Here is a 13,488-nt window from a genome sequence, read left to right as displayed (position 1 = left end):
AAGCCAAGGAATGCCAAAAACTGCTGGGAGCAACCAGAAGCCAGGAAGAGGCAAGGAAGGATTCTTTCCTACAGCATTCAGAGAGAGCATGGCATTGCCAATACCTTGATCTTGGACTTGTAGCCTCCAGAACTGTGAGAGAATAAATTTCTGTTGTTTTTAGTCACCCAGTTTGTGGTAATTTGTTATGGAAGCCCAAGCAAACTAATACAGGTGACAATGTTCTTCAAAACTAAAGTCTTTGAACAAATGGTGCTGGAGATATAGGATATCCATATGGAAAAATATGAACTTTGATCCTTTCCTCACACCACATACAAAATGAACTCAAAATAGATCATAGACCTAACTTTTAGAGGTAAAATTATAAAACCTCTAAAAGAAAGGATAGGAGAAAATTGTAGTGATCTTGATTTGGCAAAGATGTCTTAGATAGAACACAGATCATGAAAGAAAATATTTGATAAATGAGACCCATTAAAAAAACATTTTGCTCTTTGAGAGATACCAATAAGAACATGAAAAGGTAAGCCATAATGAAAGGAAATATTTGCAAAACATATATATGATAAAGTACCCAAAATATATAATGAATTCTTACAACTTAAGGGAAAGGAATGGAGGAAAAGTCAATTTTTAAAAAATGGCAGGGAATTCCCTAGTGATCCAGTGCTTAGGACTCAGTACTTTCACTGCTGAGGGCCTGCGTTCAATCCTTTGTCTAGGCACTAAGATCCCACAAGGCACACAGTGTGGCCAAAATAAAAAGAAAATAGCAAAAAATTTGATCAGAGACCTCACCAACAGAGATATATAAATTACAACATATCATAAAACCAATGAAAAAGTGTCCAACTTTATTAGTCATTAGGGAAATGCAAATTAATACCACAGTGAGAGAATACTACACATATATGAGAAATGACAAAAATTAAAAACAGACAGTATCGAGTGTTAACATGCATGAATGGAACAACTGGAACTCTAATACAGTGCTATGGCCATGTTAAAGATTCAGTTATTTTGGAAAACAGGCAGTTCCTTTAAAATTTAAGCATATATTTAACATACAACCCAGCAATTCCAAGAGAAATAAAAATATATGTTCTCACAAACACCTATATACAAACGTCCACAGTAACTTTATATGTAATAGTCCCAAACTGGAAACTCAAATATCCATCAACTTGTGAATGGATAATAAAATTATGATATATTTATAAAATAGAATACAATTCAGCAATAAAAGGAATTAATGATTTTACACAACAACATGGATGAATCTCAAAGCATTGTAGTAGGTAAAAGAAGTCATATACAAAAGACTGCTCACTATACAATTTCACTTAAATGACAATTCTAGAAAAAACAAAACTATAGTTACAGAAAGTAAATCATCAGGGGCTGAAAGTGAGAAGAAGGGCCTAAGTGCAAAGGGGCACAAGAGAACTTTTAAAAAACCCTGATTGTGGGGCTTCCCTGGTGGCGCAGTGGTTGAGAGTCCGCCTGCTGATGCAGGGGACATGGGTTCGTGCCCCGATCCCGGAAGATCCCACATGCCGCGGAGCGGCTGGGCCCGCGAGCCATGGCCGCGGAGCCTGTGTGTCCGGAGCCTGTGCTCCGCAACGGGAGAGGCCACAGCAGTGAGAGGCCCGCGTACAGAAAAAAAAAAAAAAAAACAAAAAAAAAACCCTGATTGTGGTGGTTGTCACATGGCCAAATACATATGTCAAAACTTATGGAACTGTGTGCTTTAAACTGATGAATTTAGTGAATATTAATTTTATGTCAATAAAGAGTTTTTCCCAAGAAGAATAAAATACCAAGGAATAAATGTAGCCAAAGAGGTGAAAGACCTGTACACTGAAAACTATGACACTGATGAAATAAATTGAAGAAGACACAAATAAATGGGAAAGATATTCTGTGCTCATGGCTTGGAAGAATTAATATTGTTAAAATGTCCATACTATCCAAAGCAATCTACAGATTCAATGCAATCCCTATCAAAATTCCAATGGCATTTTTCAAAGAAATAGAGTGCACAATCCTTAAATTTGTATGGAACCATAAAAGACCCTGAATAGTTAAAGCAATCTTGAGAAAGAAGAACAAAGCTGGAGGCATCACACATCTTGGTTTCAAACTATATTGCAAAGCTACAGTAATCAAAACAGCATGCTATTGGCATGAAAATGGACACATAGGTCAACAGAGTAGAGAGCCCAGAAATAAACCCATGCATATATGGTCAATTAATTTACAACAAAGGAACCAAAAACATACATTGGGGAAAGGACAGTCTTTTCAATAAATGGTGTTGAGAAAACTGGACAGCTACATGCAAAAGAATAAAACTGGTCCCATACCTTACACCACTTTAAAAAATGGATTTAAGACTTGAATATAAGACATGGAACCATAAAACTCCTAGAACAGAACATAGATGGTAAGCTCCTAGACCTCAGTCTTGGCAATGATATTTCGGATTTTACACCAAAAACAAAAATAAATAAGTGGGAGTACCTCAACCCAAGAAACTTCTGTACATAAAGAAAACCATCAACGAAATGAAAAGGCAACGTACAGAATGGGAGAAAATATTTACAAATCATATATTAATAAAAGATTAATATCTAAAATATATAAAGAATTCATATAACTCAATAGCAAAAAGAAATCTGATTTTAAAATGGGCAGAGGAATTAAACAGACATTTTCCTCAAAGAAGGTATACAAACAGCCAACAGATACATGAAAATGTGCTCAACATCACTAATCATCAGGGAATGCAAATCAAAACCACTATTTGGGGACTTTCTGGTGGCTCAGTGGTTAAGAATCCGCCTGCCAATGCAGGGGACACGGGTTCAAGCCCTGGTCGGGGAAGATCCCACTTGCCGCAGAGCAACTAAGCCATGCACCACAACTACTGAGGCTGTGCTCTAGAGCCTGCGAGCCACAACTACTGAGCCCATGTACCGCAACTACTGAGCCCATCTGCCACAACTACTGAAGCCTGCATGCCTAGAGCCCGTGCTCTACAACAAGAGAATCCACCACAATGAGAAGCCCGCACACCACAACAAAAAGTAGCCCCTGTTTGCCCCAACTAGAGGAAGCCTGCACGTAGCAACAAAGACCCAACGCAGCCAAAATAAATAAATAAATAAATAAATTTAAAAAAACCCACAGTGTGATATCACCTCACACCCATTAGAATGGCCATCATCGAAAATGACAAGAGATAAGTGTTGGTGAGGGTGTGGAGAAAAGGGAACCCTTGTGCACTGTTGGTGGGAGTGTAAATTGGTGCAGACACTATGAAAGGCAGTATGGAGGTTCCCCTCAAAATTAAAAATGGAACTACCATGTGATCCAGCAATCCCACTTCTGAGTGTTTATCCAAAGAAAATGAAATCACTATCTTGATAAGATATCTGCACCCCTATATTCATTGCAGTATTATTTACAATAGTCAAGACATGGAAACAACCTAAGTGTTCATCGACAGACGAATGGATAAAGAAAATGTATATATACACACACACACACACATATATATATATATATATATATACACACACACACATACACATTGGAATATTATTCAGCCATAAAAAGAAGGAAATCCTGCCATTTGCAACACACGGATGGACCTTGGGGGCATTATGCCAAGTGAAATAAGTTGGACAGAAAAAGACAAATACTATATGATCTCACTTACATGTGGAATCTTTTTTAAAAATGAACTTTTAGGGCTTCCCTGGTGGCGCAGTGGTTGAGAGTCTGCCTGCGGATGCAGGGGACATGGGTTCGTGCCCCGGTCTGGGAGGATCCCACGTGCCGTGGCGAGGCTGGGCCCGTGAGCCATGGCTGTTGAGCCTGCGCGTCCGGAGCCTGTGCTCCACAGCGGGAGAGGCCACAGCAGTGAGAGGCCTGCGTACCGCAAAAAAAAAAAAGAACTTTTAGATACCGAGAACAGATTGGTTGTTGCCAGAGGCAGGGGTTAATGTTGGGTGTCGGGTTTGAGGTGAAATGGGTGAAGGTCATCAAAATCTACAAACTTTCAGTAAGGTAAATAAGTCCTGGGGATGTAATGTACAGCATGGTGATATACAGGCAGACCTCATTTTATTGTGCTTTGCTTTATTGTGCTTTGCAGATACAGTGTTGTTGTGGATTGTTTTCTTTTTCTTTTCTTTCTTTCTTTCTTTCTTTCTCTTTCTTTCTTTCTTTCTTTCTTTCTTTCTTTCTTTCTTTCTTTCTTTCTTTCTTTTTTAAACAAATTGAAGGTTTGTGGCAATCCTGTATCAAGCAAGCCTTTTGATACCATTTTTCCAATGTTGCTCACTCCGTGTCTCTGTGTCACATTTTGGTAACTCTCCCAATATTTCAAATTTATCTTTCTATTTCTCATGGTGATCTGTGATCAGTGATCTTTGATGTTACTATTGCAAAAAGATTATGAAGGCTCAGATGATGGTTAGCATTGTTGAGCAGTAAAATATTTCTAAATTATGATGTATACATTGTCTTTTTAGACATCATGCTATTGCACACTTAATAAATTACAGTATAGTGTAAACATAACTTTTATATGCATTGGGAAAAACAAAAATTTTTTGTGACTCACTTTATTGCATTATTTGCTTTATTGTGATGGCTTGGAACTGAACCCAGAGTATCTCTGAGGTATGCCTGTAGTTAACAATACAGTATTGTATATTTGAAAGTTGCTGAGAGACTAGATCTTAAAAGTCTTCATAACAAGAAAAAAAATTAAGGGAATTCCCTTGCAGTTCAGTGGTTAGGACTCTGTGCTCTCACTGCTGAGGGCCTGGGTTCGATCCCTGGTTGGGGAACTAAGATCCCACAAGCCACACCACATGGCCAAAAAATAAAAAAAAAACAACAAAAACTCTGTGAACTAAATTTATTCTGGTAATCATTTCTCAATATATACATATATCAAATCATTATGTTGTACATTTGAAACTAGTATAATGTTATATGTCAATTCTATCTGTTTTTTAAAAGATAGTTTTAAAAGACTGCAAGAACTGTGCTGTAAAGAGACTTGATTAACTTTGTCAACAGCTTTCCCTCTCATCCTCCCTATCTTTTGTTGATCACCTATTAAGATACTGCAGAATTATAGTTTTACATACTGTATTGTAGGAAAATGTTTCATGTAGTTGATTATAGGATGAAGAATAGGAAGAAACTAGAAATGTAGCTCTGTGACTTCTTGGCTTACCTAATATGCAAATCACTGACACCCAAAAGAGATTTCAGTGGAAACTATATAGAAAACTCTACAGCTAACAAAATTTACAGAATGATTCTATTCTCTAAGATTTTGTTTATTTAATAAAATCCTATGTTGCTTGTTTGAAGTTTTCTATTCATAAAAATTGTCAATAAAAGCATTTCCCCCAAATCTCCAAATAGCACAGAGGAAAAAAAGATAGCAAAAACAGTTACTTTACTAAGCTTAGTGAGCACTCCTTAGGTTCAGCTAATAGCTCCTAAGGTAGAGTGGATATCTATTACATAAATACATTTTTTTCTGGTAAAAGCATGGTCTCAATGTTCTGGGAAACCACTGGCCAGATTCCACATTTTAAGCCTAGAGCTCTCCTAACACGTATAGTGTAATACTATTTATTCCTTTCTCATGAGAAATGAATAGTGTAAGAAAATTGGTTATTGCCTATTGTCCTTATATAAATCACACTACGTTGGTATGTGCATCTTTCCCAGAAATAAAAATTATATAAATTACACAAATGTATATATTGCAACAAATGGAGTGTATAATGCTTACTTACTATTTTATTGATATTAGAGAACAGAAAAGAATATGCACTTTGAAACAGCCTCAAATAAGAGAATTATTGCTGGCTATGGCAATAACAGATAATATCTCTCATATTATAGATAACATAATAGATAATAATAGATAATCAGATGATAGATAATAAAAGCCAGACCGCATCTTCTCTTTCAAGCAATTGTGGGCACAAGTGTCTGTGTCTGCCACTTACAAAAAAAGGGTGCATATGTGTATGTGTGTGTTGGCTTCAAAACCACTAGGTCTTGTTAAAAAAAAAAAAGAAAGAAAGAAGGTTCAGCAGCAGTGAGTTAAAATTAGTGTAGGAATTTTGTGATATTGTTTGGATTAAAGAATACAGAGAAAGCAGAAAACACTTTGACTGCTCTGTGTCCCTTGGTGCCTTGAAATTTTTGTCTAATTGCTGAATTGTAAAGACCTAGCCCATGTTTTGCCAAGGCTATAAAATACTCCATTACTGATGTATACTGGCTAGTTGAAGATACATGGTGATTTGTGGTGATCAGTGTTTTCCAAACTGACAAATCCCTTTTTGGTTGCCAGCTTTATTTCACTGGTTCTAAGACAGCATCTGAGTTATATTTCAAGTAAGTCATATGATACTAATTAAGGTGGAACTCACTAAAACCAGAATATTAGATTTTAAGAGTATTGTGAAAAGTCAGTGCTGAACTTGATGCCTGTGGTCTTTTTTGCAGAGAGGTGTTTTCCACGATCTTGGCAGGGGAATTCTGGACAGTGCCTGGCAAGGCTATAATACTACTCTCCTGGCTTATGGCCAAACTGGCTTTGGAAAAAGCTATTCCATGATTGCGTTTGGGGCAAACGAGGGTATCATTCCAAATGTGTGTGAAGAACTATTTCAAGCAATTGAGAACCAGGAGAAAAATCAAGAATACCAGGTATGTATTATTCTAGAATCCCTTATTTAAGGAATTTTATTTTCATTTTGGAAATTATCTGCCCCCAATGAAAGTTATCATTATCTCTATTTTAGGATAATGTTAATTATCCTAAAAGGATAGTCTCTTCAATAAATGGTGTTGGGAAAACTGGACAGCCACGTGCAGAAGAATGGAATTAGACCACTATATTACACCATACACAAAAATTTACTCAAAATGGATTAAAGACTTGAATGCAAGTTTTGAAACCATAAAAGTCCTAGAAGAAAACATAGGCAGTAACCTCAATGAAATCGGTCTTAGTGATGTTTCTGTGGCTCTGACTCCAAAAGCAAGGGAAAGAAAAGCAAAAATAAACAAATGGGACTAGTAAAACAAAAAACCTTCTGTACAGAGAAGGAAACCATCATTAAAATGAAAAAACAAATAAAAAGAAATGAAACTGAGTTATTTGTAATGAGATGGATGGACCTAGAGTCTGTCATACAGAGTGAAGTAAGCCAGAAGAGAAAAACAAATACCATATGCTAACGCATATATATGAAATCTAAAAAAAAAAAAAAAAAAGGTCGTGAAGAACATAGGGACAAGACGGGGATAAAGACACAGACCTACTAGAGAATGGACTTGAAGATATGGGGAGGGGGAAGGGTAAGCTGTGACAAAGTGAGAGAGTGGCATGGACATATATAGACTCCCAAATGTAAAATAGATAGCTAGTGGGAAGCAGCCGCATAGCACAGGGAGATCAGCTCGGTGCTTTGTGATGACCTAGAGGGGTGGGATAGGAGGATGGGAGGGAGGCTCAAGAGGGAGGGGTTATGGGGACATATGTATGCATATGGCTGATTCACTTTGGTGTACAACAGAAACTAACACAGTATTGTGAAGCAATTATACTCCAATAAAGATCTATTTAAACAAATGAGGGCTTCCCTGGTGGCGCAGTGGTTGAGAGTCCTCCTGCCAATGCAGGGGACGAGGGTTCGTGCCCCGGTCTGGGAAGATCCCACATGCCACAGAGTGGCTAGGCCCGTGAGCCACGGCCGCTGAGCCTGCGTGTCCAGAGCCTGTGCTCCACAACGGGAGAGGCCACAACAGTGAGAGGCTCGCGTACCACACACACACACACAAAAAAAGAAAAGGCAACCTACTGAATGGGAGAAGATATTTGCAAATCATATATCCAATAAAAGGTTAATATCCAAAGTATATAAAGAACTTATACAACTCAACAGCAAAAAAAAAAAAAACCCAAAAAACCCTATTTAAAATGGGCAGGGGCTTCCCTGGTGGCGCAGTGGTTGAGAGTACGCCTGCTGATGCAGGGGACATGGGTTCGTGCCCCAGTCTGGGAAGATCCCACATGCCGCGGAGAGGCTGGGTCCGTGAGCCATGGCCTCTGAGCCTGTGCGTCCGGAGCCTGTGCTCTGCAACGGGAGAGGACACAACAGTGAGAGACCCGCATACCGCAAAAAACAAACAAACAAAAAGTTTAAATACAAGCAGTTCTTTTCAGCTTTCGCATAGAGAAAAGACAGTCATGAACAGCATTTCACAGGAGAGCTAACTGAATGGGCCAATCGACAGTGGTGAGATGGTCCTCGACACGCGCCGTGTCCTACGTGGTCTGAGGTCCCATGTGGCTGTCCTTTCACCCACCGTGTTGGGGGAAGATGAACCAGAATGTCCGGCCCTGTGTGTCTGCCATGCCCCCGCTGACCCCCCTGGATATGAGGCTCCTGGTGGGAGAAAGCGCAGCACCTCAAGTCCTTCTCTTTGTTCTCAGGTGCGGGGACAAGCCCTCTGTGGCCCGGATGCCTTGGTGAAAGCAGGCACTGGCAGGGGCGCCCCCTCTGAAGCAGCAGAAGAGGAAGGTCGCCGTCACCATGGAGGTGAACCTCTTCAAGAAGTATTTGCCCAGGGGAAGTATTCTGCACAGGTGCAGCCACTGCGCAGTTGTGGACGTGGGAGTTACTGGGGCACATGTTGTGGGAAGGATGCTCCACACCAGGCAGGGTCAGTGGCTCGAGCCCGTGGCAGCACTGCAGCCCTGTGGTGCCCTGCCCGCTAAGATGCCATGTGAACCTGATCACGTGAGTGTGTACCGCACCTGATCTCAGACATGTGTGCTCACTGCTGACCCATCACGTGCCTGATGTCACACACACAGATGTGCTCACCTGCTCACTGCAGGCCCGTCACATACACTTCATCACACGCCCACTCACTGCTGCCTGTTGCCCCCAGTCCACGTGGGTCGAGTCCTCTAAGGAGCTCAGGGTTGCCCTGCTGGACCTCATCAGCTGGTCCAGTGCTGCTGCTGCGAACGGGAGCCTCACACAGGTACTTATTGGTGTCCTTCACACTCGGGTCCTGAGCCACACTCTCCTGCCCAGTCAGTTTCCAAGAGACCAGGCAGGCTCAGACCTCTTCGAGGTGCTGGCTTAGGTAAGGGGCTTGCTTGTTTCCTGGGCAACATTACTCTTATCTCAGACTGAAGGGTGATTGTGTACCCCACAGGGAAAGAGGCATCCATGTCCTAAACCCAGGGGCTGTGGACATGACCTCATTTGGATGTAGGGCCTGGTCGTGTAACTAGGTGAGACAGGGGCCTTAGGGTGGTCCCAATCCTGTGTAACTGCATGCTTATATGATGAGTGCAGAGACAGACAGAGAGGGGAAGCCACATGAAGATGAAGGCAGAGATGGGAGGGATGCAGCCATAAGCCAAGGGATGCCTGGAGCCCTAAGAAGCTGGAAGAAGCAGGAAGGACCCCCCCCCCCGGAGCCTCAGCACTTTCCACCTAGACAGTTAGTAGGAGTGGGCCTGAACTGAAGGCAGCACCGTGGTCCCTGACCAGTCTGTCTTGCCCGCTTGGCACGGTGGGGAGCAAGTCTCACGAGACGCTGTCGAGCGAATTGGCTTCCCATGAGACCGTAGGATGCTGGTCCTGTAAACAGGCAGGCCCAGCTCACCCTTCCTCCTGGGCTCTAGTCACACACAGCTACTGTGCACCGTGTGGGGCTGGGCTTTCAGCCTCTTCACAGGACCCCTTGGTGTTGGTTCAAAGTTCAGCTTACACCCCAAGAATTACGGAAGGTGAAATCCTCATCAGCCCTGTGCGCTGCAGGCAGGAAGACACAATTATAGAGTTAAAAGCAGAGAGGGTAAGGGTGACTCCGCCATGGAAAAGGAGTGAAGCACTGATACAGGCTATGATGTGGATGAACCTTGAAAACATGATGCTCAGTGAGAGAGGTCAGACAGGAAAAGACAATTAGTGGATTCCACTTACATGAGAGGTCAAGAACAGGCAAGCCCACAGGGACAGAAAGTGGACTGGGGGTGCCGGGGCTGTGGGAAATGAGGGGTGACCTCTAAATTGTGGGCTTCTGTAGAGATGATGGAAATGTTGTCAAAGAGATTGTGCTGGTGGCTGCACAACCCTGTGCATATGCAAAACACCACTGAGCTTAATACTTAAAATGGGTTGACTAACTGTGTGGTAAAGAAATTCAATCTCAATAAAGCTGTTACCAAAAGTGAAAACCTGGAGGCTTCCAGGCCCACCTCCAGAAAGTGACCCCAGAGGTGTAGGGTCGGACAGGACCTGCATGTCTGAAAGCCCCATGTGTCCAACCAGGTGGTCTGAGGGCACCTTGCGAAATTCTCCCTGTGGCATCAGAAGGGTGGGAGGCTAGTGTGGCCAGGCCTCAGGCAGAGAGGCTGGATTCTGTGGCCTTGCTGTCCTCTCTTAGGGAGTGTGGCATCGTCTCTGTAGAAGGAGATGAGTCAGCTTGAAGCCTGGTTCCCTCTTCTGCATGTTTCTTCTTTCTCTCCCAGCAATGGTGCCGGCCGAGCTATGCCAGAGCAACCAAGGCAAAAGGGTCGTGCACAGAATGACTGAAGACTCTGACCACGTGCTGTGGGCTCCTCAGAGGCAGTGACCCAGGACTGAGGTCCCAGAGCCTCCTTCTGAGTGTCATGGCCCCGGTGCCCCTCTCATGGGTGTTGTTGTCAGGCTTGATGGTTGAAGCAGCCATGGTATCGAGATTTCACTGGTAGAAACTATTCCTGTTCTTCACTGGGAGAAGCAGTTCTCCTTCTACTTTGTTGGGGAGACGACCTTTTTAATAAAGAATAATGATAAGCTGTAAGTACATATTAAGGATTAGGTTATATACATGTAAAGGATACTCATAAACATGAAGAAACAGAACCTGATAAGTGGACACCCAGGAGTACCCTTCCCTCGTTCCTGCCTCCTCCCCACCATGAGGTAGCTGTTCTCCTGATTTCGTGTCACTGACTTGTCCTCATAGCTTATGCCCAAGCACACACCCCTAAACAACGCAGCCCAGCTTTGCCAAGTTCCAAAGTCTGTAAGTGGGTGTACCGTGCTTGCTGCTTTATTGCTCTTGATGGCTCAGCATTGAGTCCATGAGATTCTTTCATCTTGTGAATATAGTATTTTTTTAACAGTAATTTTTATAGTTTTACTACCTTTAAAAAATGTACTCCAATTGCTGTGGAATATTCCTTCATAGGAGCGTGCATGGTTCATTTCTGCATCCGCTTGTGATGGCCTTCAGTTTCTTTCAGGTTTGGCTCCTGTGGCTGCGGATTCCATGTCCGTGTGTCCTGGTGCAGGGCTGGGGGGTTTGTGTTCAGCTGGGAGGAGCACTGTGGGTCTGTGTGCACGGACTTCACTCTCTGAGGCCTGATTGCTTCAGAAGTGGTTGCACCCCCCGCTGCGAACCAGGCATTGCTCCACGTCCTGCTGATATTTGATACTGTGTCTTCATGTCTGCCATTCTGGTAGGTGTGTGCACAGTAGTTTTTTTATGGTTTTAATCCCTCGGTTGTTAGTGAAGTTGTGCATCTTGTGTTATTCATGGACTATTTCCTGTTCTTTTTAAAAAAGTTTAAAAAATTGTGGTAAAATACACATAACTTAAAATTTACTATCTTAACCATTTTTAAGTGCACATTTCAGGGTCAAGAAGTAATTCGCACTGTTGTGCCAACCTGACCGCCATACTCCTCCAGAACTTTTTCATCTTGCAAAATTGAAACAGTCCCCATTAAACACTCAGTCCCCATTGTCCCTCCCTCAGCCCCTGGCACTCAACATCCTACTTTCTGTCTCTATGTTTCCGACTGCTCTAGGGGCCTTGTATGAGTGGATCAAACACTGTTTGTTTTTTGTGTCTAGCTTACATCACTGAACATAATGCCCTCAAGGTTCATCCCTGCTGAAGCCTGTGTCAGAATTGCCTTCTTTTTAGACTGAAAAACATCCCCTGGTATTGACGGACCATGTTTTGCTTCTCCATTCATCCATTAGTGGACACATGTAATATCTACATTCATTTCTCATGTCCTAATATTTGTGGAATAACGTCAGAAAGTCCTATGAATCAAAAGTCAGTGGCCATTAATTTTTCTTAAACTTTTTATTGTGAAAAACATCAAAGCTAAGAAAAAGGGGAAAATACATGTCAGCTTCACTTGTGTTTAGGAATTAATGTTTTACAAATTCACTTTATTCCCTATGTGTGTGCTATGCGTGTGCATGTGCCTGATGCATACATATGCTGTGTATTTGCAGAAGTATGTGCACTTGCACACGTTAATGTGGGCATGTGCATATGTGTGCATGTGTGTTCATGTGCTAGTGAGTGAATATATTTGTGCTGTGCACCTGCATATGTTTGTGTGGGTGCTGTGCCTGCCTGTGTGCTCAACTGTGTGTTTGCTGGAACCACTTGCAGATATATCCACACGCAGCTGCTCTAACAATCCTGCGTAGCCACGTAAAGGTCACAGATCTCAGGGATTTAAATGGATGGAGCAGGATGTCCTGACACAGAGTCTGTCTTCCAATGACTGTTACTGTCTCAGTAACATCCTTCACACCTTCTTTAAGCCCCATTCAGGGTCCAGGTTAGACCCCCATTACATTCAGTCACCTGCCCCAATTCCCCTAAAGCTACAGTGTCACAGTTGGAGAACCCAGCCAAGGCTGGGGGTGCCCCTCCTGTTGGCCTGGCCTCCAGGCCTTTCACTTGGCTCCTGTGTTCCCATCTCACAGCCAGGCCCCGACTTGGATGGGACCGCCACCTCTTTCCTCACAGGGTCCCATCGACCAGTCAAGAGGGTTCATTCTCCCCAAACTCAGTAACAGGAGTGGGGGCATGACAGCCCCACTGGGTCTCCTTCATGTGAGACCTTGTGCTTTTGAAAGAGCAGGCGCCCTGTCCTCGGCAGTGGGGGGCTTGGGGGTGGGATGTGGCCCACGATATGCAGGCGGGTCACCAGGTGGGGCGAGCCAGTGTGCAAGGAGTTCCACGGTGGGTTCTCCTCTCCAATGGCTTCTGTGCCCCTACCTCTCCCTGTGCCTCCCCTCGAAGACAGCGCGGTGCCCGGGACGGGAGCCATGGGAGCCGTCAGCCACTGCCCCCTCTACACACACACACACGCAGATGCGCACACACACGCACAGGCTGCAGGGAAGCAGGACCTGAGCGCCCCGCCTGGAATTGACCAGCGGAATGGACAGACCAGATCTCCCAGCCCGGACCATGCAGAACTGTCCTGCCTGGGCTTCCAGTGTGGCCGCCTCCTTCTGGAAGCCTGGGAGGCTGGAATCAGGCCACTTCTTGTCTGTCCTGGCAGCAGACTGGGCTGCACTCTAAGAAGTTTGTGGCTCACCCGTGAAT

General features: G+C 43.3%; 1 protein-coding gene across 1 annotated transcript in view; it reads left to right on the top strand.

Annotated features, from left to right (window-relative positions):
* The window catches only part of LOC309799318 (kinesin-like protein KIF28P), a gene marked incomplete at its 3' end in the record, with an annotated part of 28,581 nt that extends 20,223 nt beyond the window's left edge, over positions 1-8,358 (top strand). Inside the window, exons 3-4 of the mRNA XM_082612269.1 lie at positions 6,556-6,759; positions 8,293-8,358. Of these exons, the coding sequence (XP_082468395.1) occupies positions 6,556-6,759; positions 8,293-8,358 (270 nt within the window). The remainder of the gene's footprint in view (positions 1-6,555; positions 6,760-8,292) is intronic.
* Positions 8,359-13,488: the final 5,130 nt, after the last annotated feature.

The sequence above is a fragment of the Mesoplodon mirus genome, assembly GCF_964341445.2.
Source record: "Mesoplodon mirus genome assembly, chromosome: 3".
Taxonomy (NCBI): Eukaryota; Metazoa; Chordata; class Mammalia; order Artiodactyla; family Ziphiidae; genus Mesoplodon; species Mesoplodon mirus.
This window is presented reverse-complemented; position numbering and strand designations above follow the sequence as displayed.